General features: G+C 45.4%; 3 protein-coding genes across 12 annotated transcripts in view; all 3 read left to right on the plus strand.

Moving 5' to 3' along the window:
* On the plus strand, window positions 1-27,022 carry LOC147006451 (uncharacterized). 8 transcript variants are annotated; one of them, XR_015054823.1, is made up of 3 exons: window positions 966-1,100; window positions 21,994-23,587; window positions 26,826-27,022. XR_015054823.1 is itself a non-coding variant. In XM_085868770.1 (3 exons), exons 1-3 carry the CDS (start codon window positions 6,001-6,003, stop codon window positions 26,849-26,851), a joined length of 579 nt encoding a protein of 192 aa, XP_085724896.1. In that variant the 5' UTR covers window positions 4,058-6,000; the 3' UTR covers window positions 26,852-27,022. The 8 variants fall into 8 exon arrangements, 4 of the variants coding, with proteins under 4 accessions (XP_085724895.1, XP_085724893.1, XP_085724896.1 ...); XM_085868770.1 differs by lacking the exons at window positions 966-1,100; window positions 21,994-23,587 and adding exons at window positions 4,058-6,364; window positions 7,171-7,359; XR_015054822.1 differs by lacking the exon at window positions 966-1,100 and adding an exon at window positions 13,580-13,721.
* Window positions 1-27,872, plus strand: part of LOC147006445 (uncharacterized) — a 145,834-nt gene that overhangs the window by 96,587 nt on the left and 21,375 nt on the right. The window lies entirely within an intron of this gene.
* LOC147006449 (uncharacterized) overlaps window positions 1-27,872 on the plus strand; it is a 91,748-nt gene that overhangs the window by 52,308 nt on the left and 11,568 nt on the right. The gene's annotated exons all lie outside the window — the stretch shown is intronic.

Consider the following 27,872-nt stretch of genomic DNA (forward strand, 5'->3'; position numbering starts at 1 on the left):
AGGGACAGATGTATGTGTTGTCAACGGACAGACGTGGGTGTTTTGAAGGGACAGATGTATGTGTTGTCAACGGACAGACGTGGGTGCGGTGCGGCAGCTCTCTGATCAATGGGAACACATTCCAAATATCGACCACTTCCACCACCAAGAACCCAATAACAGCAACAAGTCACAGGTAAAAACATTTTCTCATCAATGTGCTTCAAACGTCATGAATCCTCTCCCCACGTGATCCGACAGCGAAACTTTCTTTGTTGGCTGAAATTCAGAGAGCTGGTTCGTTTCTTGTCTCTTGGTCATCGACTGATTATATATGAAGTTCCCAGTTGTTCAACCTTTTCACAGTGGATCTGGTGCTCGATGAGCTTGGATGGATATCTCAACGTGTTTGGATCTTATTGTGAGGGGTACGTGGGGTGATGGTGGGTCTGGGGGAGGGGTGTGTAGTGGTGATGGTGGGTCTTGGGGAGGGGTGAATGGGAGTTCTGGGGAACGAGTACTTTTACCCACTTTTCTCGTTGTGGTGTTAAAATTCAGCCCAGACGAGTTTTCCCGTTCAGTTGAATTAATTAATTGTTTTAATGTGTGTCTGGGAAAAGAGATTCCGGATAAACGTCGCTCCGAATCCAAACATCCAGTCCGGTTGTTGTGACTCGCCCGCTGTTGTGGCACCACATGATCCTCGTCACTCACTTCTTCCGCCATTTTGCGGACAATCCGGTAATGTTTTGTGTATCACCTTCCTCTGTGTGGCCTCTGATCGCGACGAACTCTCAAAGTCGGGGAATGGGGACGAGAGAACGGAATCTTGGGTGGTTCGTTTTCCTGAGACCTAATAATGGGGTTTAAGCCCCGTTCCACACTCGAGGAGGGGAGGGATGAGCGAGTAGGCATTTCGTTTGGGGAGGTCGGGCCTCAGGTCGCGAGTACATCGCAGATCAAAGGAAATCGGTCCTTGGAGGGAGCTGTGATGGAGTGGAGGGGGACACGGGGAACCCCTGAGATCCGGGATCCTCCATTTGAATAACCAGCGATGTACATGGACACGTTACTGACCGCAGCACAATTCCTCGACTGTCAGGATCAGCAAAGTCTGCCCGGTTAGTGGAGAGGGATCCGGGAAGGTGGGGTTGGTGAGTTGGGGACGGGATATCACCGGCGGTATGACGTCATCACCGTGTCGCGGAAATCCGTGCTCCTCCCTCCTCTTCACACATCGTTGTTCCCTCCACCCCCCAGGTTGGACGGACGTTATGTTTTCATCCATGTTTGTTTATCTGTGAACAGGATATGTTAAGAAGTTGTGGATGGATGTGGACTGAGTTTGGTGAACAGGTTTGGTGTGTGACAAGGACAAATTGATTCCATTTTGGTGGAGATCTGGTCCGGATCCGGGAATTATTTAATATCGTAAGTAATTCTTCACCATGGAGAGACGAGGACCAAAAACGATGTACATGATGATATTTCTAGTCGTGGATGAGTTATGTTGAAGATCGGTGGATGAGTTGGTTCGGTGACAATAACAAGACGATTCGATTCTGGTTCAAGTCCGGATACAGATCCGTCCCATCAGTGGCAGACAAAATGTTACCTGTTCCACCTGGCGGACAGGTATGTTCTCCACCGAGTTTTACCAGGTGTCGCTCTGTGAGTGGTTTTAAATATATTGATCATTCTGTCGGTTTCATTGTTCATCACATTCAGGTCACAATTCTAAACCGATCATCATGGAACTTTACCAAGTTGTGGAGGTTGTCTCATCTGAGAACCCAATTGATTTTGAGGTCAAGGTCATCTTCAGGTCAAATTTCTAAAATCGTCATTTTTCATCCTTTCACCCTTTTGAACCCTGAAAAAAAAGTTCTGGATGGACTTTCACATAACTTGGTGGATGAGTGGTCAGATGACTATAACAAGCCAATTAAATTTTGGTTCAGGTCAGCAGATCCGGCCTATCGGTGGGATACAAATGTAAACTGTTCATCCTGGTGGAGGTATGTTATTCACCATGAATCACCAAATCCCAATCCACTCTGTGGACACACAAATGTGTTCACACAATTTCACCCCACATGGTTGCACCAGAGGAATCAGAAAGTGACGCGATATGGTGACGCAGTGTGACGTCACTGCCGATCCCGCAAATAAACCGTTTATGTCCGAAGAACCGTTGAGTTCATCAAAGCCAATTTGTCAGACGGCTTGTTGACTTATTCTGCTTTGCATTATGACGAGTCTGACCCACACCCCACTCCACCACAACGACACTTCCACTGTGGTGGTTGAGGGTCCCAAAGTGCTTTTTCACAGACCATTTGATCATTCTTCAGAGGGAAATTTGCAGCCTGCAAACCTGAGTTTTTGACGTGGAAAACCACCTCAGGGAGGCTGCAAATCACCAGTCATGCTCCTCATGTGACCTTCCACGTGCATCGTGGTCCATGCTCTGGACCTTCTCCGAGCCCGTGTGCCGAGACCTTGTGAACTATGAGGGCGTATATTATATTGAGGTCTTCTTGAGGAGGGCATGTGTGGTCAAGCATTTAGTGTTGAACCGATTGCTGGTTATGAAGGAGGAGGAGACGAACGGCTGTTTATACCCCATTTGCGAAACCGTCTCACGATCGTTCCAACCTGGAGGATGAGCATGAAGACTATTCCCATCACCCGCGGCTGTGTGTCATGTCTCTAACATCCCGTGTGTGTCCCTGAACATCACCAGTTTTGTGAAGTCTGATGAGCTGCCCGTGTTGCAGCATCAGGGTACAAACCCGAGATGGACGGTCTCAGTGTCGCCACCAAGAGCAATCCAATGCAGTCCAATCCCCACCCACCCGGAGAGTGGACTGCCCTCATTGACCGAGCCTGCGGTTTTTGTGACGTCCAAGGAGGTCGCTACTTGGCTGCAGCTGTGACCGGTTTCCCACCGTCTAGTACGGTGCTGGATGTAGTGACTGGCACGCACGTGGTTCAGACTGACGGACACGGCCCCGAGCGGCTTGACACGGACATTCCAGCAGAGATGTCGGACGGTCCACGCAGTGGTGCCTAATGGTGGACGGGGACTGAAGACTGCTCTCACGTGATTGTCCATTGTCAGACCATCAGACCTGCATTTGGAGCATGACGCGGCCCTGCAGCCTGACCCCTGGTGGTGTTTGATTTGGCGAGAAGGACCATCTCGGGATGTTGGCGGAGTCTCCGTCGGACTCACGGGTCGTGACAAACTTGCAGCCCTTCTGGCCCATCCTGCCGCCTGTCCCGCACTGTTGGGTCTGCCCTGCTGCGTGTGCCAATGACTTGTGGGGGTATAGGTGTTCGAAGTCCACAAGGTTGCACCAACTGTTACGAGCAACTGGAAGAGGACACTAACTCCATGCAGAAACCCCTCCATGGCTGTACATGACACCATCAATAAGCAGGATGCAGGACATGGGTGAAAAGGCAGTGTCCTTTCCAAGGGGGCTGCGGTATCCCCCAGCAATGTTGGTCGACATAATGACCATTGTAGGGAAAGAGGTGAAATTGTGCGAAAACTGAGCACAGAGGTGAGATATCCATATTTATAGAAGCGAAATGTTTGTTTGCTTGTGACCCTCCTCCTCTGAGTTTCCAAGGTTAATCACCACAAAACTGTATAGGATCACATTGTTCACCACGGTGCACCTAAATAGGGGGTTTAAACAATCATTTTTCTCATAATTCATACATTATAAACACACGAGCTGCCACCTGTTGCCATCTCTGCAAGGATTGATCCATATGAATTGGCAACATATGAGCCGGTAACCTTGGCAACCATTAATTTTTTTTGATTTTCAAATAGTTTCTGGTCACTGTCGAGTAATTCTCAATTCCTCCTGTACATTTGAGTCATTTATTAAGTACAGACAAACACAAACATATCGATATGGAGAATTCAGAAGAGATTCAAAAAGCAACGCGGTCTTCCTTTGATTCTGCAGTACATGGACTTTTTGAGTTCTGATATAATATGCAGGGGAAAGAGGAGAGTGGGGGGGGGGGGGGGTGGGTAAGATGATGAGAATGTCTGGTCGGTGGGGCGAAGATGATGAGAATGTCTGGTCATCCTCAAGACAGAATGGTGCCAAGACTGCAGCCCTTTGGGTGTTGGAATAGATCACACATGGCCCCTTGGTAGTGGTTATTCAGAGGTCAGGAGGTCCGCCTGTATTGAAAGGGTTGGGAAACGATTTTACAATCTGAAGTTGATCAAAGTTTGAAGAGGCAGCTGGATATCACTTAGACCCTGCCATGATTGCCCTGCCGTGTGAGCCATGCTGCCCAGCCATGAAATTGTGCAAGGGCACGAGTGAAAATTAGTGGGCCAGGCCCAAATTAATAATGGACACCAACACAGGCGACGGGAATCATGGTTGTCAGAACCTATAGTTTAAAGAGCCAGGCATATGGAAAAGCCCTGGGGTAGTTTATTGTTAATAAATGCTAGGATAGTCAGAAAACAATGTACCCCTTCACACCATCCATCCCTTTGCTCTCTGTAGGCCGCTGGACCCACCTTGGTAACATGGCTGAAATCTGTAGGAGGCTATTCTGAGGCTTTGTTGGGCCTCGAGGCAGGATGCTGGTCTCTCCCTCAGTCCTCTCCAAGGGAGGATCTTAGGGGTTGGGAGTAGACGGACAGGATAGGTCAGCTGGACAAGGACAGTAGGAGGGTTATGGACAAGTCATAATAAAAGATTGGCAAAGATTGTCAATAATAATCATAAAATAAATAAAAAGGGGATAAATTTTGTTGTTTTCTTGTTGCAAACGAAGGGAGTGGGTATCGACAGAGACAGGCAAAGGCGATCGGTTGGGGGAGACGGTCGGTGAGATCTGAGCCCGTTTCCGAACCGGCCGGCACCACCGCACTCCCTCCACAAACCTGATGGGACCATACCCGAGGCTGGCCAGCTTCATATGCCGGCCTGTGTTGTGCTACATCGCCTGGTCCGCATTGCCTTGCCTTGCCATGCCTGATTTGCCTGCCTTTGCCGTGGCCCCATGCCTGCTACCCTTGTTTGCGTTGCCCCACGTCAACCATCTCCACCGTGTGCGCCAGGACCATCTCTAGTGTTCGCAAGGACTGCCCTGTAGGCAGCCTCACTATGAGACTGCATTGAGCAGCCCGTGCGTTCATTTGTGTTGTATCCGGTCCATCTCCATCCATTCTCCTGTGCCAGAGACTGCGTTTGAGCCACAGAACTGTTGACCTTGGTTGTGACTTTTTCTTCCACAGATCACAGGCCCTGGGCCATGGTTAGTATAAATAGTGAAGTTGTAAATAAGTTCTTAACTCACCTGTGTGTCTGTCTTTGCGCCGGCAATTTACTGAAGTTGTCCGTGTGAGTTTGTTAGTTTAGTTACGCAGCGCACTAGGTTATTTATTTTTGGGACACGTATAAAAAATGTCGCACTCGGGATCCATAGATAAATCGTACGAAGGGAGAACTTACACATGCTGGTCACACGAAAATTTGACGAGTCGGGACGAGTCTGTAAAATGGGGAGGGGGTAGTGTTACGAATCTGGCAGCCATGTGCATACAACAGACAGGTCCCCGTCGCTCAGTTATTTCGTTAAGTATATGTGTGTTGTTAGAATCCATCCCCTGTGTCTAATGGGAATTACATGTCTGCGCTGCGAATTACTTTTTTAGTCAGGGTTTTTGCAATCCAAATCGAGCCTCCAACCAACCGAAACCATCACTCGTTCACTTCGCACATCACACCATAACACACGCGTGTCCAGCCACGTACGTGGGATCGGAGGAGATTTCCATCGCCTCAGCTCGGTACTCCGCAAGGAAGGCAGGGGCGCGCTCCTTGTCCAATCAAGCACAGAGGGCGACTTTCCCACGACACCCTGGCCAATGAGGGTTGACATTCCTTCAGAGGGTGAATTTCCCACGACACCCCGGCCAATGAGGGTGAAGATGGCCACAGAGGGCGACTTCCCACGACACCCCAGCAAATGAAGGTGGAGATCGCCTCAGATGGCGATTTTCTCACCCCGGACAAGAAAGATATAAAGGAACGCCAGGCTGGGAGGTTGGTCGTCTTGGGGATCGCTGGTCTTGCTGCTGTCTGGTTCGTCTGGTCCTGGGTCATCGTCGTCTCTGATCTTCCCCTTGGTCTTGGTAGATTGGTGCGTGGCCGGTTGGAGAGCGCGGTACCTGGTGCTTGGAGCGGCATCGTGTTGCGGGTTCGAGTCCCGTCGAGCCGGATCTTCGAAGACCACACTGGTGGACAGGTCCAAGCACAGGCTCTGGTCTCCAGCTCACCTTTCCTCGAGCTGGAAGCCTTCAATAAAGACTCGACGGGCTCCATTTCTTTGGGTGTGTGTCTGTGTGGGCCCGTCTTCAAGTAGGATTGATTAAGTGCTTTCTTTTGCTGATTGTACATTGCATTGCTTTTAGTCGGTTTATCTCTGCTCTCTGTGTCCCCCTCCCTTATCAAATAAACCCCTGTTAATTGTACCAGCTCGTTTTCTGTGCTTTCTTTCATTGGCCAAGCACGGTGCGTAAAGCACTAGTAAGGCGGTTCGGGCCGGTAAATTGTTCATTTGGTCCGGCGCGACTTTGGTAACTTCAGCTCGGTAACACCGGATCCGAGTCGGTGATAGCGACTCGATTCGGACAAAGTCGGCTGAGGGTGTGGTTTCCCCGGTAGTTGGACGGCGTGAGTACTTTGGTAAATTGGAGTTAGACAAGTGAACCCTACCTCACGCCGTCGAAATATTGGCGACCACTGTCCTCTCAGTCACCCGTGACCTTTCGGAGTTGTCCGAGATTCACGACCTAAATTCCGGGTGTTCGGTGGGAGACAACTTCACTGCTCTACCTCGCGGTCGTGTTCGCCACCGATACCCAGCCCACAACAATATACCAGTCTGACCCCACCAGTATATCGGCATCAAAAAATATCGATATCGACGAAGCCTCCTATTTGCCTTCTGCTTCTAAACGACACACAATTTCAATGAAACTTGAACAAAACCTTTATCTCCCAGGATATACTAAAGTTTGTTCACGACATTAAAAAACGGGGTCCCAGGGGGTCTTCGGGTGTGGGGTGTGGAGGGGTTCTGATGATGTATTTTCAGATGATTTCCAGTTAGTTTTGTGTTTCATTGTCTTTGCAGATAAAGAAATGAAAATCGTTTCTTTTCCCAACTCTGCCCAGTTTGATGAAGAAGATCATTTCAATCAGAAAATGCCTCCTTGTCAGGACAATGACAAATCGAGCAGCGTCTCTTACAACAACCACAAAAGTTGTTTAAAGGTGATCAAGCACATCCAAGGAAACGAGAAACTCCACAAGTGTTCTGTGTGTAAGGAGACGTTTACTACTTCATCAAATTTACATCAACATACAATATTGCATAATGGGGAGAAACGCTTCAAATGTCCCGTGTGTAACAAGGCATTTACTATTTCATCAAATTTACATCGTCATCAAAATATACATATCGGGGCAAAGCCCGACCAGTGTTCTGTGTGTAACAAGGCGTTTTTTTCATCAGCTTTAAATTATAATCAAAAAACACATTCCGGGGATAAACCCCATAAGTGTTCTGTTTGTAACAAAACATTTTTTTCTTCATCAAATTTACATAACCATGAACGAATACATACGGGGTGTAAACCCTACAAGTGTTCTGTGTGTTACAAGGCGTTTAATCAATCATCGACTTTACATAAACATGAACGAATACATTCCGGGGATAAACCCCACAAGTGTTCTGTTTGCGACAAAACATTTTTTTCTTCATCAAATTTACATAACCATGAACGAATACATACGGGGTGTAAACCCTACAAGTGTTCTCTGTGTTACAAGGCGTTTAATCAATCATCAACTTTACATAAACATGAACGAATACATTCTGGGGATAAACCCCACAAGTGTTCTGTTTGCGACAAAACATTTTTTTCTTCATTAAATTTACATAACCATGAACGAATACATACGGGGTGTAAACCCTACAAGTGTTCTCTGTGTTACAAGGCGTTTAATCAATCATCAACTTTACATAAACATGAACGAATACATTCTGGGGATAAACCCCACAAGTCTTCTGTTTGCGACAAAACATTTTTTTCTTCATCAAATTTACATATCCATGAACGAATACATACGGGGTGTAAACCCTACAAGTGTTCTGTTTGTAACAAGGAGTTTAAGCAATCATCAACTTTACATAACCATGAACGAATACATTCCGGGGATAAACCCTTCAAGTGTTCTGTTTGCAACAAAACATTTTTTTCTTCATCAAATTTACATAACCATAAACGAATACATACGGGGTGTAAACCCTACAAGTGTTCTATTTGCAACAAGGCGTTTAATCAATCATCAAATTTACATCAACATGAACGAATACATACAGGGTGTAAACCCTACAAGTGTTCTGTTTGTAACAAGGCGTTTCATCAATCATCAAGTTTACATAAACATGAACGAATACATTCCGGGGATAAACCCCACAAGTGTTCTGTTTGCGACAAAACATTTTTTTCTTCATCAAATTTACATAACCATGAACGAATACATACGGGGTGTAAACCCTACAAGTGTTCTCTGTGTTACAAGGCGTTTAATCAATCATCAACTTTACATAAACATGAACGAATACATTCCGGGGATAAACCCCACAAGTGTTCTGTTTGCGACAAAACATTTTTTTCTTCATCAAATTTACATGACCATGAACGAATACATACGGGGTGTAAACCCTACAAGTGTTCTGTTTGTGACAAGGCGTTTAAGCAATCATCAACTTTACATAACCATGAACGAATACATTCCGGGGATAAACGCTTCAAGTGTTCTGTTTGCAACAAAACATTTTTTTCTTCATCAAATTTACATTGCCATGAACGAATACATACGGGGTGTAAACCCTTCAAGTGTTCTATTTGCAACAAGGCGTTTAATCAATCATCAAATTTACATCAACATGAACGAATACATACGGGGTGTAAATCCTACAAGTGTTCTGTTTGTAACAAGGCGTTTCATCAATCATCAAATTTACACAAACATGAACGAATACATTCTGGGGATAAACCCCACAAGTGTTCTGGTTGTGACAAGGCATTTATTTCTTCATCAAATTTATCTCATCATCAAAAAATACACACGAAGACAGAACAGAGGTGCGAAGACCCAGCGACATTGGTGTGAATAACTTGATATCAGGGAAATAACAAAATACCGGGATCTGGAAAATGAAGTCAAAATAACCTGGAAGTTGAAGAGTGTCGACATTGTGTCAGTGATAGCAACAGCAACTGGAGTGATGAAGAAGAACCTCTGTTAGATCTTCCAAAATATCTCTGGGAATGAATATTACAACAAACTAACTACAGTTGGAGACTGTCTGGGGTTCAGTGACGATCCTGAAAATATCCATCGGAACAAAACTCCGAGAACAAGAAAACTTCACAACTTGCTCGAACAAACATAACCCTTTACCAAAATGGAGATGGATACACACACACACACACACACACACACACACACACACACACACACACACACACACACACACACACACACACACACACACACACACACACACACACACACACACACACAATAAGTAGAGATTTTAAACTTGAACTGGAATCTTATTTTGTTTCTTAAACTTTGGGATATCTTTAATCCCATATCTGTGTTTGTTCTTCCTCTTGTCGGAAGTTCTTCACATCACCAGTCAGGGTTTATTCTTTGCACGTCTTCATGATCAGGTGTGCAGGTGTGAACCATTAAATTGTTTGTTTTTCCCAATCGTTTGGACCTTCATCTTTGATAACTTTCCCATTATTTATTTTACCAACTTACACTACTCACACACAGGTGCATCCTTGGAGACGAGTTACAGCAACATACTGTAGTTGTGAAGGAGAAAATGCTCTCACATCGAGGGAAAAACTAAAGGAACCTCGTGAATACAGTGTTTATTTATATAAACTGTTTCTCGTGTAAACTGCATATAAACTGTATTTATATAAATTATTTATATAAATAAACCGCTGTTTCTCGACAACCACTGGTTCGATCCAATTGAAACTTGCCAGGTATCTTGCTGGGGACCTGAGTATGTGCCTTTTGAAGGTTTGATATTGTTACGGTTGTGGAAATTCACAGATCACCATTCAGGTTCCCCGAAGGTCAGTTATTTTTGGAAGGGTGTGTTCAAGGTGAGATTTCCCCACCGATGTATTATGGGAATTGTTTGTGTACCGGGCTGTGAACCTTTGAGGTAGTGTTATTCTTTTCTGTCTTTTATTTTAAACAAACATCTCCTCACCATCTTCTCCACAACAAACAAACATCTCACCATCTTCTCCACAACAAACAAACATCTCCTCACCATCTTCTCCACAACCGCCATCATCTCCTCACCATCTTCACTACGTTCGGGTGAAGCTGGTGATCTCAGCCACGTCCGCGTGAAGCCGGTGAATATTTAGTATTTAACATTGCCGGGAGTGATTTTGAAACTCTTTCCGGAACTTTTAATCAATTATCTTGCCAAAACAAATGAAGAAGTAACCAATTGGCCAATCGCTTTGGTCTGTTTTTGGCCACCAGTGGTCAAAAGTTTGAAATTCCATGTTAGGGCATATCGCATGTTTGCATAGTCTTTTCGAGCAGTGTGCAAAATCAACAATGATGTGAAGACTAATTGTTTTAATTTGTATTTTTATCTTGCCAAAAAGAAGTTTTTGCAAGATATGTTAGTCAGCTTGTATGTTTTTTTTTGTCTGTAATCACGTATAAATCACTCTGCAGAGCACAGTTATCATTGGAAATTTTTGTAACTTCGCATATCAGAGTCCTATTGAGGTCCCTTTCAGCGCATAAAATTTTGAAGGTCAAGGTCAAAGGTCAAGGTCACTTTGTCGCAAATCAGGGGAGTCGACGAAACTCTTATTTTTTTGAGTAATTTTGATCGGATTGTCTTCAAACTTAATGGGAATATAGTTCATGGTCTGGTGCTCAGCTGATTAATTTTTGGTGGCGATTGGCCTTGACCTTCATGGTTAGCGCCTGAGGTCAAACATATTTGACCCCAAGGTCAAATTTTCAAGTTTTAGGAACCATATCGTGTCGTACCTCAAATTGAACACCTCGATGAGTGCTTTCTAGATATGTCAAGCTTGAGACATTATGACGTCATTTGGTGACGTTATGAGGCAAACGCATATTTTTCATGGTTACTCTAGAACGATTCTCATCGGAATCTCTCGTAGGCAGATATTCCTCATGGAGTCGCTCCTGGTGGATAGCAGCTCTGTTCACCTCAGTGTGACCTTAAAGAAGTCACACGTGGTCACCTTTTGGCAAGATACGGGTCACCCTGCGGGTGACATTGGTTTATTTTATTTTTGACCAGAAGTGATTGTTTATTTATCTATTAATTAAATTATTTTTTTCCCAAAGTTAATTTTAATAAAGATATCTCCGGCATCATCAAAAAAAATGTTTAATCGTCATTTACATTATTTGATCGCTGATCCCGAATCCAGGCCGAAGTAACCGGAAATTGTGTAAAAATCATCAGCCGTGCGGCGCTTACATGTACCACGTTATAGTTGGCAAGTATACAGTTGTGAACAAGTTATAGGTAAAGTCAGAAGCGAATGTAAGAAGAATTCTACGTTCGCTTCTCGGCTTTGCCTATTCCATATTAGTACAGATGGGATTGTTTTGTGAAGCATGGTCCGTGGACAGGTAGAAGCATTTCGATGTCATTAAGTTCGGGAATCTGTGAGCTTAAGTGCTACGTGTCAACACACGACGTGTGGTGCGGTGTTAATTAGCTGAGAGAGTAAAAAATAACTTCCCCTGTACATGATTACCCTTTGTGATTTTCCCTATGTTTTAAAATTCCAAGCCAGGCTGTAAGAGGGGACTGATTCCCTGAAACAACAGGAGAAGCCCCGAGTTTGGAGACGAGGAGGCCACGCCCCGGGGTGGAGGATAGGGAGGGGGATAAAAAGACTAATATAAAATATACATTTCCCCGATTGAAAATGACCATGATGCCTCCAAATTGATATGAAACGTCATAAAGAACGGAAACCCAAGTTTGTATCGTTTCATATTTGTTGTCCAGCTCAGATCAGATGTCTGAGTTCAACGCCTGGAACTTGTGGTGCCTTCTGTGGCCTCTCGACATACACTGCATGGATAAAAGTATTTGGACACCTGCTCGTCCAATGTCTCATTCCAAAATCATGGGTATCAATACGGAGTTGGTCTCCCTTTGATGCTTTTACAGCCTCCACTCTTCTGGGAAGGATTTCCATCAGATGTTGGAACATTGCTGCGGGGATTTGCTTCCATTCAGCCACAAGAGCATTAGTGAGGTCGGACATTGATGTTGGGCGATTCGGTCTGGCTCACAGTCAGCTTTCCATTTCATCCCAAACGTGGTTGATGGGGTTGAGGTCGTCGGATGATTAACTCGGTTAACGACATTTTAATTTTTTTCTTTTCACACTTTCCAAGACTTAAACAAAATTAAAGAAACCAAGTGAGAAATGACCGCGATATGGTCACAACCTGGGATGCAAAAACACAAACCCAGGCAGTGTGTAATCAGCAGAGACCTCCAGGCCTTATGTGTTCGGACCACCAGAAAACCAAGATGGCGGCCATATACTATCGGCTTGGTGTCATTGTGGGTGATGTGAAGGGACAGATGTGGATGCGGTCCGGCAGCTCTGATCAATGGGTGCATATTCCAAATATCGACCACTATTCCACCACCAAAAACCCAACAACAGCAACAAGTCAGAGAGAAAAACATTTTCTCATCAATGTGCTTCAAAGGTCATGAATCCTCTCCCCACGTGACCCGACAGCGAAACTTTCTTTGTTGGCTGAAAGTCAGAGAGCTGGTTCGTTTCTTGTCTCCCGGTCATCGACCGTTTATATTTGAAGTTCCCAGTTGCTTTACCTTTTCACATTCGATCTGGTGCTCGATGAGCTTGGATGGATATCTCAACGTGTTTGGATCTTATTGTGAGGACTGAGGGGTTCATGGGGAATTGGGAGTTCTGTGGAACGGGTACTTTTACCCACTTTTCCCGTTGTGGAAGAAAAACTCAGCCCAGACGAGTTTTCCCGTTCATTAAATTCATTAATTGTTTTAATGTTCGCCTGGGAAAAGAGATTCTGGATAAAAGTCGCTCCGAATCCAAAAATCCCGTCCGGATTTTGTGACTCGCCCGCTGTTTTGGCACCACGTGATCCGTTACACTCACCTCTTCCGCCATTTTGCGGACAATCCGGTAAAGTTTTATGCTTCACCTTCCTCTGTGTGGCCCCTGATCGTGACGAATCCTCAAAGTCGGGGAATGGGGACGAGAGAACGGAATGTTGGGAGGTTCGTTATCTTGAGACCTAATAACGGGGTTTAGACCCCGTTCCGTACTCGAAAAGGGGAGGGATGAGCGAGTACGCATTTCGTTTTCGGAGGTCGGGCCTCAGGAAGCGAGTGCATCGCAGATCAAAGGAAATCGGTCCGTGGAGGGAGCTGTGATGGAGTGGAGGGGGACACGGGGAACCCCTGAGATCCGGATCCTCCATTTGAATAACCAGCGATGTACATCATGGACACGTTACTGACCGCAGCACAATTCCTCGACTGTCAGGATCAGGAAAGTCGGCCCGGTGAGTGGAGAGGGATCCGGGGGGAGCAGGGGGGGGGGGGGTTGGTGAGATGTGAACAGGATATGTTAAGAAGTTGTGGATGTATTCGGACGGAGTTTGGTGATCAGGTAAGGAAGGTGTGTGACAAAGACAAATTGATTCGATTTTAGTGAAGATCTGATCCGAATCCGGATCCGGGAATGTTTTTAATACCGTAAGTAATAAATCACCATGGAGAGAGGAGGACCAAAAACGATGTACATCATGATATTTCCATAAGTTATGGATGAGTTATGTTGCAGATCAGTGGATGAGTTGGTTCGGTGACAATAACAAGACGATTCGATTCTGGTTCAAGTTCGGATACAGATCCGTCCTATCAGTGGCAGACAAAATGTAAACTGTTCCACCTGGCGGACAGGTATGTTCTCCACCGAATTTTGCCAGGTGTCGCTCTGAGTGATTTTCAATATATTGATCATTTTGTCTGTTTAATTGTTAATCACCTGCAGGTCACAATTCTAAACCAATCGTCATGGAACTTTACCTAGTTGTAGAGGTAGTCTCCTCTGAGAACCCAATTGATTATGAGGTCAAAGGTCTTCTTGAGGTCAAGTTTCTAAAATCGTCATTTTTCATCCGATTGATTTGATATTTGAACAGGATTTGCAGATTGCATCATTGAATTGGGAAACTATTTTTGAGGTCAACAGGTCAAAGTTCAACTGAAGGTCAAATTTCTAAATCATCTATTTCAATCTGAAAAATAATCAATTTTCGTCCGATTGACCTGAGCGTTGATTAAGATTGTCAATTTTAATCTCAATGAAATGGACAATTTGATGTATCCATGGCAACCTTTGGAGAGGGAATGGATTTTCCAAGTTTCGTGCTCTGCACGACGTTTTATTCTTGTTTGTTTTTCAGTCTGGTTGTTTGTTTGTCCAAACAGAACGTATGTGTATAATTTACATTGGATCCTGAAGTACCCCAAGACCCTTGAAGACCCGCAACACCCCTCAGACCCTTTATAAGACCCACTAAGACCATGAAGACTCGAAAGAACACAAAGGGTCAAAATATCCCTTAAATACATGAGACACCAAAAACCCACGAAGGAAGCGCTCCCGCCCACCGGTTCAAACCACGTGGTCATGGCGGGCGAGGCAGGACTGTGACGCGTACATTGACGAGAATCATACATTATTGTCGGATGCCTTGGAGCAGTGGAGGGGGGTGTGGTGATAACTATATCGAGGAATTGCAAATTGAATTGGACGAGGCGTGGGGGGGCGGGCAGACGAGGTTCAAGAGGATTATGTGCACGGGGAGTCACAACAATTGGCCGATGCACAGGAACGAATTCGGGGGCTGGAGGAGGACTTAGCCAACACAGGCGTGGAACAACGTGGAGAATGGATTAAAGTAGAGCGAATTACCCAGGAATGGTTGGAAGAGTCGAGACAGTTCAAGGAACCACAGGAAGAAATGAGGAAAGGAGAGGGGAGTACCCATAAGTTGGAACAAGAGAAGAGTGAACTGAGCAAAAGAATGGAGGAGGAGCAAATTAGTAATTCTCGGGATAGGAAGAACTTGGAGGAAGAATGGAAAAAATGCTAGAAAAGGAAAAATGTGAACACGATTTGGAATTGAAATAACTGAAGGAAGAGGTAAGATCAGGCAATCAGATAAGAGAAAGCCGAGAACAGAAGATAAAAAGAGGAGAGAAATATCTGGAGCAAAGGAAGGAAGAATTGTTGGAAAAGTCAAGACAGTTTGAAGAGCTACAGGAAGAAATGAGGAAAGTAGAGTGGAGTACCCATGAGTTGGAACAAGAGAAGAGCAAACTGAACAAAAGATTAGAGGAAGAGCAAATTAGTAATTCCCAGGATAGAGAGAACTTGGAAGAAGAATGGAAAACAAAGCTGGAAAAGGAAAAACCGGAATTGGAACAACTGAAGGTAAAGGGAAGAACAGGCAATCAGATTTGAGAAATCCAAGAAGAGACGACAGAAGGAAAAAAGAAATATCAGGAACAACTAATGGAATACGGTAAGAAAATGGACGAATCGAGGAGGGAAGCATGCGAAAGAGGTGCGGAGATGAGAGAGGAATGATGGGAAAAAACTTCAGAGTTGCAGAAACACCAAATCAAAGAGACGGAATTACAAAACGAGCTGAGGATGTTAAGAGAGGAAGGAAAGAGAACGGAGAATGAAACGTAAAGGAACCACACTGTGCAGATCGAACAATTAGAAGCCAAAGCAAGATTAAAGAATGAGATGCAAGAAAGAGTCGTGAAAGAACAACGAATGAAGCAGGAAAGGGAGATCAATAAATTGAAGGAAACAACGAGATTGGAGAATGAGCCACATGAGAGACAGTGGGATAGAAAACAAAAAGAACATGGATTTGAAATTGAACAACTAAAGGAGAAAGCAAGGTTGGAGTACGAGGAGATAGTGAAAGAACAACGAATGAAGCAGGAAAGGGAAATCAGCCAATTGAAGGAAACGACGAGATTGGAGAATGAGGAACAAGAGAGACAGTGGGATAAGAAACAAAAATAACAAGGAATGAAGCAGGAAAGGGAGATCAACCAATTGAAGGAAACGATGAGATCGGAGAATGAAGAACATGAGAGACGGTGGGATAGAAAACAAAAAGAAAACGAATTTGAAATTAACCAACTGAAGGAGAGAGCATAGTTGGAGTCCACGGAGATGGAAAAACTCCGGAAAGATAACGAATAACTAAAAAGGCTCAGAGTGGAAGAACGACTCGAATGGAAAAGAAAATGGAGCCAAGAAGTAGAACAGCACAATAATGTGGGATGTGTGATATCACAACAGGGAGTAATGTTAGTGGTGCGGAACTTGATTGACATCACTCGTCGGATGAGACCACAATTAGAGCAAACCCTGGTGAAGGAGACATTGAGGGAGCATACGGGGTTGTTGACGAATGAAACACATTTTGAGCAGGTCCAGCATGTGGAGCTGACAGCCCTAGAGGAGTATGACGAATCAATGATGTGCAACCTGCTGGAGAGAAGCGACCGGACAGAGGTGACTCTGGAACGAAGCGGGTACGTGGGTACATATGCATACATGGTGCGGACGATGAGCTTAAGGTAGAAATTGAATTTTACATTAATGAAGACTCTGCCCGATGGGATGCACGCATGTGTGACTCCTGAATGTGTGTATGGAATGCCTGTGAATGAATGCTGCAGGCCACACTCCAGACTGCAGCACCGGTATGTGCTGCCGAGGCTGGAACGTGTGTGGATACTCACGTGGCGTTCGGGAATGTCGCCCTGGAGTGCGAGGCGGTTGGTCAGTATGCAGGCAAGGTTGAATGTGTTGAGGGTCAACACATAACCTTGGAATGTGTGCAGCCTTCTGTGAGTGGGAGTCCTGAGCGTGGAATGAGTGGTGACGTAGGAAATAGGTGAGAGGTGCAAGGGGAAATAGAAATGCTACCAGGACAGAACTTGAGCCAGGGGACAAAAACCATAATGGACAACTCCGCATGCGTTCTTACAGAGTTGGAGGTGCTGCATCCAGGAGCAGTTTGAGATTGGATTTTAGAAATCCAATTGAGAAATTGGATTTTAATTTCTCTATCCGCCTCACAGGAACTTTGGGGTGGAGCGCAGATGAGTAGCAAGTGGCACTGGCACGTGTCACTTGGTCTTCAAAATCTTTCTGAGCACACGAGGGGTTTGGCTAGCTGAGTGGGGTTTATTTGTCTTGAGGGAGTTATGCAGAAGAGGGGGAGGCCATTCCACCACTTGGGGTTTACCTGATTTCCGTGAACCCTGGAGAAGAGGGGGAGGCCGTTCCACCGATTGGGGTTTACCTGATTTCCGTGAACCCTGGAAAAGAAGGGGAGGCCGCTCCCCAGATTGGGGTTTACCTGATTTCCGCGAACCCTGGAGAAAAGGAGGGGGTGGACCACAACCCCAATTGAGACGTGACCCCTTTGAGCCGTGGCGGAAAGGCGGCGGGGTCATGTAATGGGAAATGAGGAATTCGTTCCCTCACTCCCCTTCCAATGAGCCAAATAAGCAGGCCATATTGGGATGTAAGAAATTTTGATTGAAAATTGTTCCAAAAGTGATTGCAGATTGAGAGATGACAGAAGGATAAGAGTGGCACGAGTGGATTTGGGTGATTATTGAAAAAAAGTGGTGGACATTACAGGCAGAGCATTAAACACACCTGAAGCAAGTGGATGACAAAAAGTGGCTTGTTTGAGGAAGGATTGAAATGCCTGGTTGGAACCATCTCTGGTTCCATGGGGCTGGTGAAGAGATTTTGATGTCTTGTTTAAACTGTTGGAAATAAACGATTGGGGCAGTATGGAGGAGGATAGCGGACGTCGGACGTAGTGACAAATTGGTTGGGGTTTGATGAAAAAGTGTACCAGTTAAATTTGATGACCAAGTGGGATCCGAGGGACTGGTGTGTTTTTGTTTTCACATAAACGTGAAAGGTGTTTGATGGTGTTGTGGGCTGGGTGTGTGGCACTGTGGAATGAATGACTAAAGTGTTTGGGTGAATGGCGTGATTGTGCAGATGAGGAGAGTGAGTGCGAACAACGTACCCTGTCGGTAACAGTATCTTAACCAAGTTAGTGTAGGTTTGAGGGACCGAGAGGATTTGACATGGATTCTGGCTGCTGTTCCATGGTGCAGGCGGACTGCGAGGGGTAGGTGCAGGCCAAGGTATGGGGATACTGGCTTGTAGTGTGACATGGTATTGGAAGTTGGTGAGTTGGGAAATAGGGCAGCAGTGCTTTGGGGGTTCCTGGCAGGTGAAGGCTGTCAGAGGTGCCAGGAGAGCACCGTAGGGTTCAGTGCCAAGAGAGCACGGTAGGTTCAGTGCCAGGAGAGCACGGTAGGTTTTAGTGCCAGGAGAGCACAGTGTAGGTGCTATGAGAGCACAGTATGGGTGCTATGAGAGCATAGTGTGGGTGCTAGGAGGGCACAGTATGGGGGCGAGAGAGCCAACCCCGAGTTCGGAGTGCCAGAAGCACGCTCAGGTGAATCCCGAGGTCGCTGGGTGTCCTCCACCCCCGATTGGAAGCAGGCAAAGAGGCCCAGTAGTAGTCACACTCCCCAGCCTGCGAGTTATGCCTGGCACCACCAAATGGAAAAAGACAAATAAGGGCCTTGCCCAGGTTTAATAGGATTGAACAGTGTGCCAGCTCGCGAAAAATGTGTCACGAGGATCATTCCAGCCATAGCAGGGTTTGGTTCATGGTTTAGAGCTAAAAGTGAATGGTTAGGTTCAATGGACTCTCCTCTGCACCATTCATGTGTGACACCTGGTACGAGTAGAGTTGATGGGAGAATTTGTTAGCAAGGGCCAGGCTAGGTCACCCTCTCCAAGTGCCAGAGAGGCCACCAGTATGTCATGAGCACGCACCCACGAAGATAACATTGAGTAAGAAACACACCATCCTGTCTGTAAAAGAAAAAAAAGAGAACTCAACCAAAACAAGTCAGGCAAGGAAGGTTAAGGGTACACTCCATCTCACCTGGTCTGAGGTCATCACACCCATTTGCGTCCTCAAGAACACCTCCAAACTGCATTTGCTTTCATCGACATCACCGTGCCACCATTGCTGTGTCTCCTGCTGTCCAATGCAGGGCTTGTTGCCTGCTGCTGCTTGTGAGTAGGCCATATGGGCTGAAGATTCATGTCATTTTGTGGGCCGTTGCGGCCGAAGATTCATGCCATTTTGTGGGCTCAGTGGGCCGAAGAACTCTTTGTGAGATTAGGCCACTGGGCCGACTGAACTAACCTGGTGAGAGGCCAATAAGGCCAGGAAGTGAGGAAACCCTCAGGGGTGAATGGAGAATACTGCCAGGAGGGGGCATGAAGGAGTGGACATGTGAAAGAACTTTGAACCTTTGAATGTTCTGCTCCTATGCAAATATTGGTGTTAAAAGTAAAATTGAATGCCCTCCCGTTCAAATCCATAATTAGAATGTTAAGTAGTATGAAAAGAGTGCGAATTTGTTTGTTTGATTGGTGACCCGACACACTAGGATAGGGACATGCCAATCTTACTGTGACACTTTGGCTTTTGGAGTTAAGTGCTTCCCATGTTGTGGGTAAGAGTAAATGGGAGATCTGTGCTGTACGTTCGACAGGGCCATTGTCGTGGGCTCTCCCAGATGGAGGCCCAGGAGAGCCTCGGGAGAAAGGTGGGGGTAGTGTTATGGAAATGGCCCTTAGTAGGCTACTAAATGTAGGATTAGCTCAGATCCCCCATTAAATGCATGTTTAGCTAGGCTGTTCGGTAAAATGGATCTTACCTGTGTGTCGGGAGATGGAGGATGCATGTCCATTGTTCGCTCAGTGGTGGTGTGCCGAGGGCTTCTTCTTCCTCCCCTCTCCGGACGATAGGCCCCGACCAGTCGGCTGAGGGGGAGTGGCCTCGAGAGGGAGGTGGAGCTAAGGGGAGGACCTGGTGGGCAGCGAACGGAGACCTCTTGGAGTAGTTGAGTTTGGGGGAACAGTCGGTTTTCGAGGCGTGCTCGGGCTTCGAGGCGAGAAGGAAAGGAAAAGGTGGAAAAGAACTGAGAGGACCTGGCTGCTGTGTGTCTGGAGTCGGCTTCGAGAGGAGGTGATCGACAGGTTTGGCCTGCATCTGGCGACTGAGCCTCTGACTGTCCCTGCTCACCATGGACCCAGCCTACGGAGCCCGACACCTCGAGTTGGCCTTGTCTGGTGAACAGGCCAGGCCAAGACTTGTGTGCTGGACCTTGTGAGAAACCAGCTGGGACCCATCGTCGATCTGGCGGTCTTGTTCCGTCGACCTTACGCGGGGTCAGAGGGCACGGAGACCGCGTGCGGTGCGAAGGGGGAAGGCGAGTGCCGTCTCGCCACGCAGCGTGTTCGCAATTGGGCTTGAATCCGTGGACATCGGCTTGTTACGAGCCACATTCGTGCATTTGACATGTTCCACTCGTCCATGAAACATCACCAAGTACTCTATCTTGTCTGCATGCTGTCTGTCTGTCTTGTCTGCATGTTGTGTTAGGTATATCTCAGAAGGGACAAGCTCGAAACCCGTAATCCGTAGTTCCCGAGTTAAGAACGGGCTCTAGATTAATTAAAACATTGTCGTGAATGTTTTGCTTGTGTTGTGTTCCCCGATGTTCCCCAATAAATCTGGTTGATTCGGATGAAGTTGCCGCTCTGGATTAATTCTTGTCGCGTCGAGGAACGATCCGTTCGATTGGCAAATAAAACCAAAATGGTTGCAGACTGGCAGAAAACGCTCGGCATCTAACAAAACCAGTCTGTAACCGGGGTCTATCTCCCCAACTGGTAAGATCCAGGATTACGTTGGTATCGCGATTGAAGACGCGTGACCCGAGGCCTGTGCCGAGCCAGCCGGCGTTATAAGCCCTGGCGATGGCGGTGGTGAGGGCGCCGCCAAGAGTCGGGTGAGAAGCCCGCCACCCCGAATCCTTAACAATATATATGTGTGTGTGTGTGTGTGTGTGTGTGTGTGTGTGTGTGTGTGTGTGTGTGTGTGTGTGTGTGTGTGTGTGTGTGTGTGTGTGTGTGTGTGTGTGTGTGTGTGTGTGCGTATAAACTAGATACATGTTCGAGCACATCAATGTAATAATCATGTTGTATTTGAATGCATTTCTCATGAAAGAGATATAACAATACATTGTGCTCTATGATATAAACTTTTTCTTTTTCCAGTTAATTATCAATCAAGTTTAATTGGCAACATTTTGTACGTCTTTATCACCCTTAATCCCATTCACACAAAATAATTTTATACAAGTTGAAGTTGGAAGTAAAATAACCGTTCTCATCATGGGGGGAAAAATCCCAGTCGGAATACTTTGAAAAATTACCGTGCGTCATTGATGTGTATTTCATGTATGAATAGATAATGGACCATTGGACCATTGCGTATTTTTGGAGCTTACTTTTTTAAAATGAGTTACTTAATTATCATTATTTCTTTTAATGATATCGATATACTGGTATATACCACGATGACCCCAAGAGTACATCGGTATAGAAAAAAATGGATATCGACAGAGCCTATTTGCTTTGTTCTCTGACACTACACACATAATTTCAATGAAACTTGACCACAACATTCCTCACTTGTGATGAACCAAAGTTTATCGACCACAAAATCTGCACTGATTATGGGGGTCGATGAGGGAGGGTGGGGGCGGGGGGGGGATTCTGATGATGCATTTTAGAGACTGTCCAGTTAATTTAGTGTTTCATTGTCTTTTCAGACAAAGAAATGAAAATCATTTCTTTTACCAACTCTGCCCCGTTCGACACAGAAGATTATTTCAATCAGAAAATACCTTTTTGCCAGGACATTGACAAATCGAGCAGCGTCTCTTTCAACAACCACAAAAGTTGTTTTCAGGTGATCAAGCAGATCCAAGGAAACGAGAAACTCTTCAAGTGTTCCTTTTGTAACGAGGCGTTTACTACTTCATCAAATTCACATCGTCACCAAAATATACATTCCACAGAAAAACTCTACACATGTTCTGTGTGTCACAAGGCACTTGGTGATTCATCAACTTTACATAAACATGAACTAATACATTCTGGGGGTAAACCCTCCCAGTTTTCTCTTTACCGCAAGGCTTTCAATCATTCTTCAAATTCACATCGACATGAACGAGTAGATACGGGGGTTAAACCCTACAAGTGTTCTCTGTGTCACGAGGCATTTACTGATTCATCATCTTTACATCGACATGAACGAATACATTCCGGGGATAAACCACACAAGTGTTCTGTGTGTAACAAGGTGTTTAATCAATCATCAAGTTTACATAGACATGAACGAATACATTCTGGGGATAAACCCCACCAGTGTTCTGTATGTAACAAGACATTTACTGATTCATCATCTTTACATCGACATGAACGAATACATTCCGGGGATAAACCCCACCAGTGTTCTGTGTGTAACAAGGCGTTTAATCGATCATCAAGTTTACATAGACATGAACGAGTACATTCTGGGGATAAACCCCACCAGTGTTCTGTGTGTAACAAGACATTTACTGATTCATCATATTTACATCGACATGAACGAATACATTCCGGGGATAAACCACACAAGTGTTCTGTGTGTAACAAGGTGTTTACGCGATCATCAAGTTTACTTAGACATGAACGTGCACATTCCGGGGATAAACCCTACCAGTGTTCTGTGTGTAACAAGACATTTACGGATTCATCATCGTTACATGGCCATGAACGAATACATTCCGGAGCTAAACCCTACAAGTGTTCTGTGTGTAACAAGGCGTTTACGCAATCATCACATTTATGTCAACACGAACGAATACATTCCGGGGATAAACCCTACAAGTGTTCTGTGTGTAACAAGGCGTTTACGCAATCATCAACTTTAGGTCAACATGAACGAATACATTCCGGGGATAAACCCCACAAGTGTTCTGTTTGTGACAAGGCATTTGTTTCTTCATCATATTTATGTCGTCATAAAAAAATGCACACGAAGATACAACAGAGGTGCGAGGACCCAGTGACTTCAGTGTGAATTCCGTGTTATCAGGAAAATGACCAAATACCGGGATCTGGAAAATGAAGTCAAAATATCCTGGAAGTTGAAGTGTCGACATTGTGTCAGTGATAGCTACAGCAACTGGATTGATGAAGAAGAATCTCTTTTAGATCTTCCAAAATATCTCTGGGAGTGAATATTACCACAAACTAACTGCAGTTGGAGACTGTCTGGGGTTCAGTGACGATCCTGAAAATATCCATCGGAACAAAACTCTGAGAACAAGAAAACTTCACAACTTCCTCAAACAAACATGACCCTTCACCAAAATGGAGGTGGATACACACACACACACACACGCGAGAGCGAAGGAACGGCCTGAGTGGGTGTTTCTGACACGCGGTTTGAACGTTTTTGTTTTTTTGCACGTACGGCCATGTACGTACAGGCACGCGAGAGCGAATGAACGGCTTGTGTGGTTGTTGTTTCTGACACACGTTTTGAAAGTTGTTATTTTGCACGTACGACCACGCACATACGGCCACGCACGTACGGACATGCGAGAGTGAAGGAACGGCCTGTGTGGTTCTTTCTGGCACGCAGTTTGAAATTTTTGTTTTTTTTCCCACGTACGGCCACGCATGTACGGGCACACGAGAGCGAAGGAAAGGCCTGTGTGGTTGTTTTTTCTTGCACGTGGTTTGAAAGGTTTTTTTTTTGCACGTACTGCCACGCATGTACGAGCACGCGAGAGCGAAGGAACGGCCTGTTTGTTTGTTTTTTCTTGCACGTGGTTTGAAAGTTGTTATTTTGCACGTACGACCACGCACATACGGCCACGCACGTACGGACATGCGAGAGTGAAGGAACGGCCTGTCTGGTTGTTTCTGGCATGTGGTTTGAAAGTTGTTCTGTTTGCTCGTATGGCCATGCACGTACGGTCACGCGAGTGTGAAGGAACGGCCTGTGTGGTTCTTTCTGGCACGCAGTTTGAAATTTTTGTTTTTTTTGCACGTACTGCCACACACGTACGAGCACGCGAGAGCGAAGGAACGGTCTGAGTGGGTGTTTCTGACACGCGGTTTGAACGTTTTTGTTTTTTTGCACGTACGGCCATGTACGTACAGGCACGCGAGAGCGAATGAACGGCTTGTGTGGTTGTTGTTTCTGGCACACGTTTTGAAAGTTGTTATTTTGCACGTACGGCCACGCACGTACGGACATGCGAGAGTGAAGGAACGGCCTGTCTGGTTGTTTCTGGCATGTGGTTTGAAAGTTGTTCTGTTTGCTCGTACGGCCATGCACGTACGGTCACGCGAGTGTGAAGGAACGGCCTGTGTAGTTGTTTCTGGCACGCAGTTTGAAATTTTTGTTTTTTTTCCCACGTACGGCCACGCATGTACGGGCACGCGGGAGCGAAGGAACGGCCTGTGTGGTTGTTTCTGGCACGTGGTTTGAAAGTAAATTTTTTTTTTTTGCACGTTCAGCCACTTACGTACAGACATGCGAGAGCAAAGGAACGGCCTGTCTGTTTGTTTCTGGCACGTGGTTTGAAAGTTGTTTTTTTTTGCACGTACGGCCATGCACTTACGGGCACGCGAGAGTGAAGGAATGGCCTGTGTGGTTGTTGTTTCTGGCACGTGGTTTGAAAGTTTTTATTTTTGCACGTTTTGTGATATAAAATATAGAGTATCCGGATTGTCTTAAATGCTGAGCACCTCGAGACATCCTCACATTGAGGGTACCTGTTGAGAACGACTTTAATGAACATTTAAATATATGTTTTCCAACATTTGCTTTAAGCTTTGAAAAGGTCACGTTACCTTTGAAAGATTATCACTTTTAATGTTTAGTTATTTCCTAAATACACTCTTCGCCAGTCATGAAGGAGGAGCCTCCATTTCGTGTCTCACGATTGGCTACCTCAAGGCACGTGACGAAATAACGGAAGTCGTTGCTATTGTTGTTGTTATCAAGGTGCTGATGTTTCGACTTTCTGTGATGAATCTTTCATCCGAAACATGATCCTTCAAAATAATCTTCCGGACAACTTATAATATTGTATTTTTAATAATAATAGTTATAAAATGATTCTTTGGAAACAAAAACAAAAACTCTTTTTAACAAAGGAATGTTTACATTGTTCCAATGTGATATGCATTTGTGGGAAACTGACTTGACCATGCTGGGAATCGAACACAGTTCTTCTGATAAACCCTACCAGTGCTCTGTTATCTGAAATTTTCTCACACATCCACACTGTTTCAGCTTTGTTCGTTCACACTTTCATTGTTCTCATCATTCCACGTGCACATTGAACGATCTCGATATGTAATTGTGCTTTCTTGCTATTCTCACCAATGATCTTAAACATCTTGAGAGACGAAATCGATTTCTTGTGCCAATGAACGAAAAATAAAAAAAATTAATGAACTTTATATGTTTGATCAAACAGCGAATTGTGGCACGAGACCGCCTTATATGGCATTCTCACTTTTATCGCACAACATCGAATCAAAGGAAGAAACATCAATTGACTTTACTCAAGCCATGAGAGAGACCCCTGGCGACCCGTATGAGGCCGTCAGAGCCTGGATGTGTGGAGACCGTCTCCGACGGGGCGAACAGAAAAGGAGCTGTTTGTCTGTCTGGGACCGAATAGTTGAAGGGTGGAGGGTTAGGGGAGGGGGGGCGAAGAAGTCCGAAGTCGAGCGACTTAGTTTTGGACTGCGGGTACCACAACCAGAAGAGTCCCCATCATTTTTGGTGTATGGTACCTCCCCTCTGCTCAGTTGAGGATCACACATGTGTGTAACAACATTTAAGCCATGGTCTTGCAGGGTTGGAATGAATGATTGATATTGGGTTTATTTATGAATGGGTGAGGAAGGTTCACTAAATCCATGTCACTAACCTGTACCGGAGAGGGAGGGCTCGCAGAGATTTGGAAAGGTAAATTGGGACTGCTCCACAGGTCACATTTTGTATTGTGGCATCCACCAATGAACGCAGTCTGTAGAAGGGGGGTTGTACAGACGTTAAAGTAACTTTTGAGGGGGGGGTGAAGTGGGTTTTTGTGTGTTTTCTGACAGTTTCTACCAGCCCCAGGAATTCGGAGCGAGGAACCAAGAGTTTTGCAAATATTTGAGTTGTGTTTAAGGGGTGTAAAAACGTTAAGGGTAATAGGTAATTCAGCCATGGCTCGCTTCCCAAATCCTCTTCTAATTTATTTCACAAGCTAATTAGGTTTGAGTCGGTAAGTGGTAAGGCCAGAATGGTAACGTCTGCATTGAACCTTGCAGGAGCTACGGTTCCGGGGAGGGGGCTGTGTTTTGATTATGGGGGTGGATGAACTGATTTAATAGTACAGATAGGATTGTTTTGTGTAGCATGGTCCGTGGACAGGTATAAACATTTCGATGTCATTAAGTTAGGGAATCTGTGAGCTGAAGTGGTACGTGTCACAACACGACAGGTGGTGCGGTGTTAACGAGCTGAGGGAGTAAAAAATAACTTCCCCTGCAGATGATTACCCTTTGTGATATTTCCCTATGTTTTTATATTCCAAACCAGGTCGTAAGCAGGAACTGAGTCCCTGAAACAACAACAGGAGAAGTCCGGGCTCCCCGGGTTTGGAGACGAGGAGGCCACGCTCCGGGGTGGAGGACAGGGAGAGTGATAAAAAGACTAATATAAAATATATATTTCCCCGATTGAAAATGACTATGATGCCTCGAAATAGATATGAAACGTAATAAAGAATGGAAACCCACGTTTGTATCGTTTCAGATTTGTTGTCCAGCCCAGATCAGATGTCTGAGTTCAACTCCTGGGCCTTGTGGTGCTTTTTGTGGCCTCTCGACAAACACTACATGGCTAAAAGTATGTGGACACCTGCTCGTCCAACGTCTCATTCCAAAATCATGGGCATCAACACGGAGATGATCCCCCTTTGATGCTTTTACGGCCTCCACTCTTCTGGGAAGGCTTTCCATCAGATGTTGGAACATTGTTGCGGGGATTTGCTTCCAATCAGCCACAAGAGCATTCGTGAGGTCGGACATTGGTGTTGGTCAATTCGGTCTGGCTCGCAGTCGGCTTTCCAATTCATCCCAAACGTGGTCGATGGGGTTGAGGTCGTCGGATGATTTACTTGGTTAACCGTATTTTCAGGGTTAACTGGGAAGTGGTGATGGAGTTTGTTGATTTTCCTGTAAAAATGCATCGTTACCTTTCTCCCAGGGACAGAAGAAAGCACACTTTCCCAGACTTTAAAAAAAAATTAAATTAAAGAAACCAAGTGAGAAATGACCGCGATGTGGTCACAACCTGGGATGCAAAAACACAAACCCAGGCAGTGTGTAATCAGAAGAGGTCGACAGGTCTTATGTGTTCGGACCACCAGAAAACCAAGATGGAGGCCATATAATATGGGTTTGGTGTCATTGTGGTTGTTGTCAAGGGACAGATGTGGTTGTTGTTAAGGAACAGATGTGGGTGCGGTCCGGCAGCTTTCTGATCAATGGGTGCACATTCCAAATATCGACCACTATTCCACCACCAAGAACCCAACAACAGCAACAAGCTTCAAACGTCATGAATCCTCTCCCCACCTGACCT

This window comes from Eptatretus burgeri, unplaced genomic scaffold (genome assembly GCF_056783735.1).
Source record: "Eptatretus burgeri isolate ZD-2024b unplaced genomic scaffold, Ebu_testis_v1 Ebu_testis_scaffold_3174, whole genome shotgun sequence".
In the NCBI taxonomy this organism is placed as follows: Eukaryota; Metazoa; Chordata; class Myxini; order Myxiniformes; family Myxinidae; genus Eptatretus; species Eptatretus burgeri.

What these genes read in the sequence shown, in the direction of transcription:
- LOC147006451 (XM_085868766.1), top strand. Translation starts at nt 6,001, where the DNA reads ATGAAGGTGGAGATCGCCTCAGATGGCGATTTTCTCACCCCGGACAAG. An exon ending in GACGGGCTCCATTTCTTTGG is followed by an intron (nt 6,365 to 7,170) that starts GTGTGTGTCTGT and finishes TTGTCTTTGCAG; the next exon opens with ATAAAGAAATGAAAATCGTT.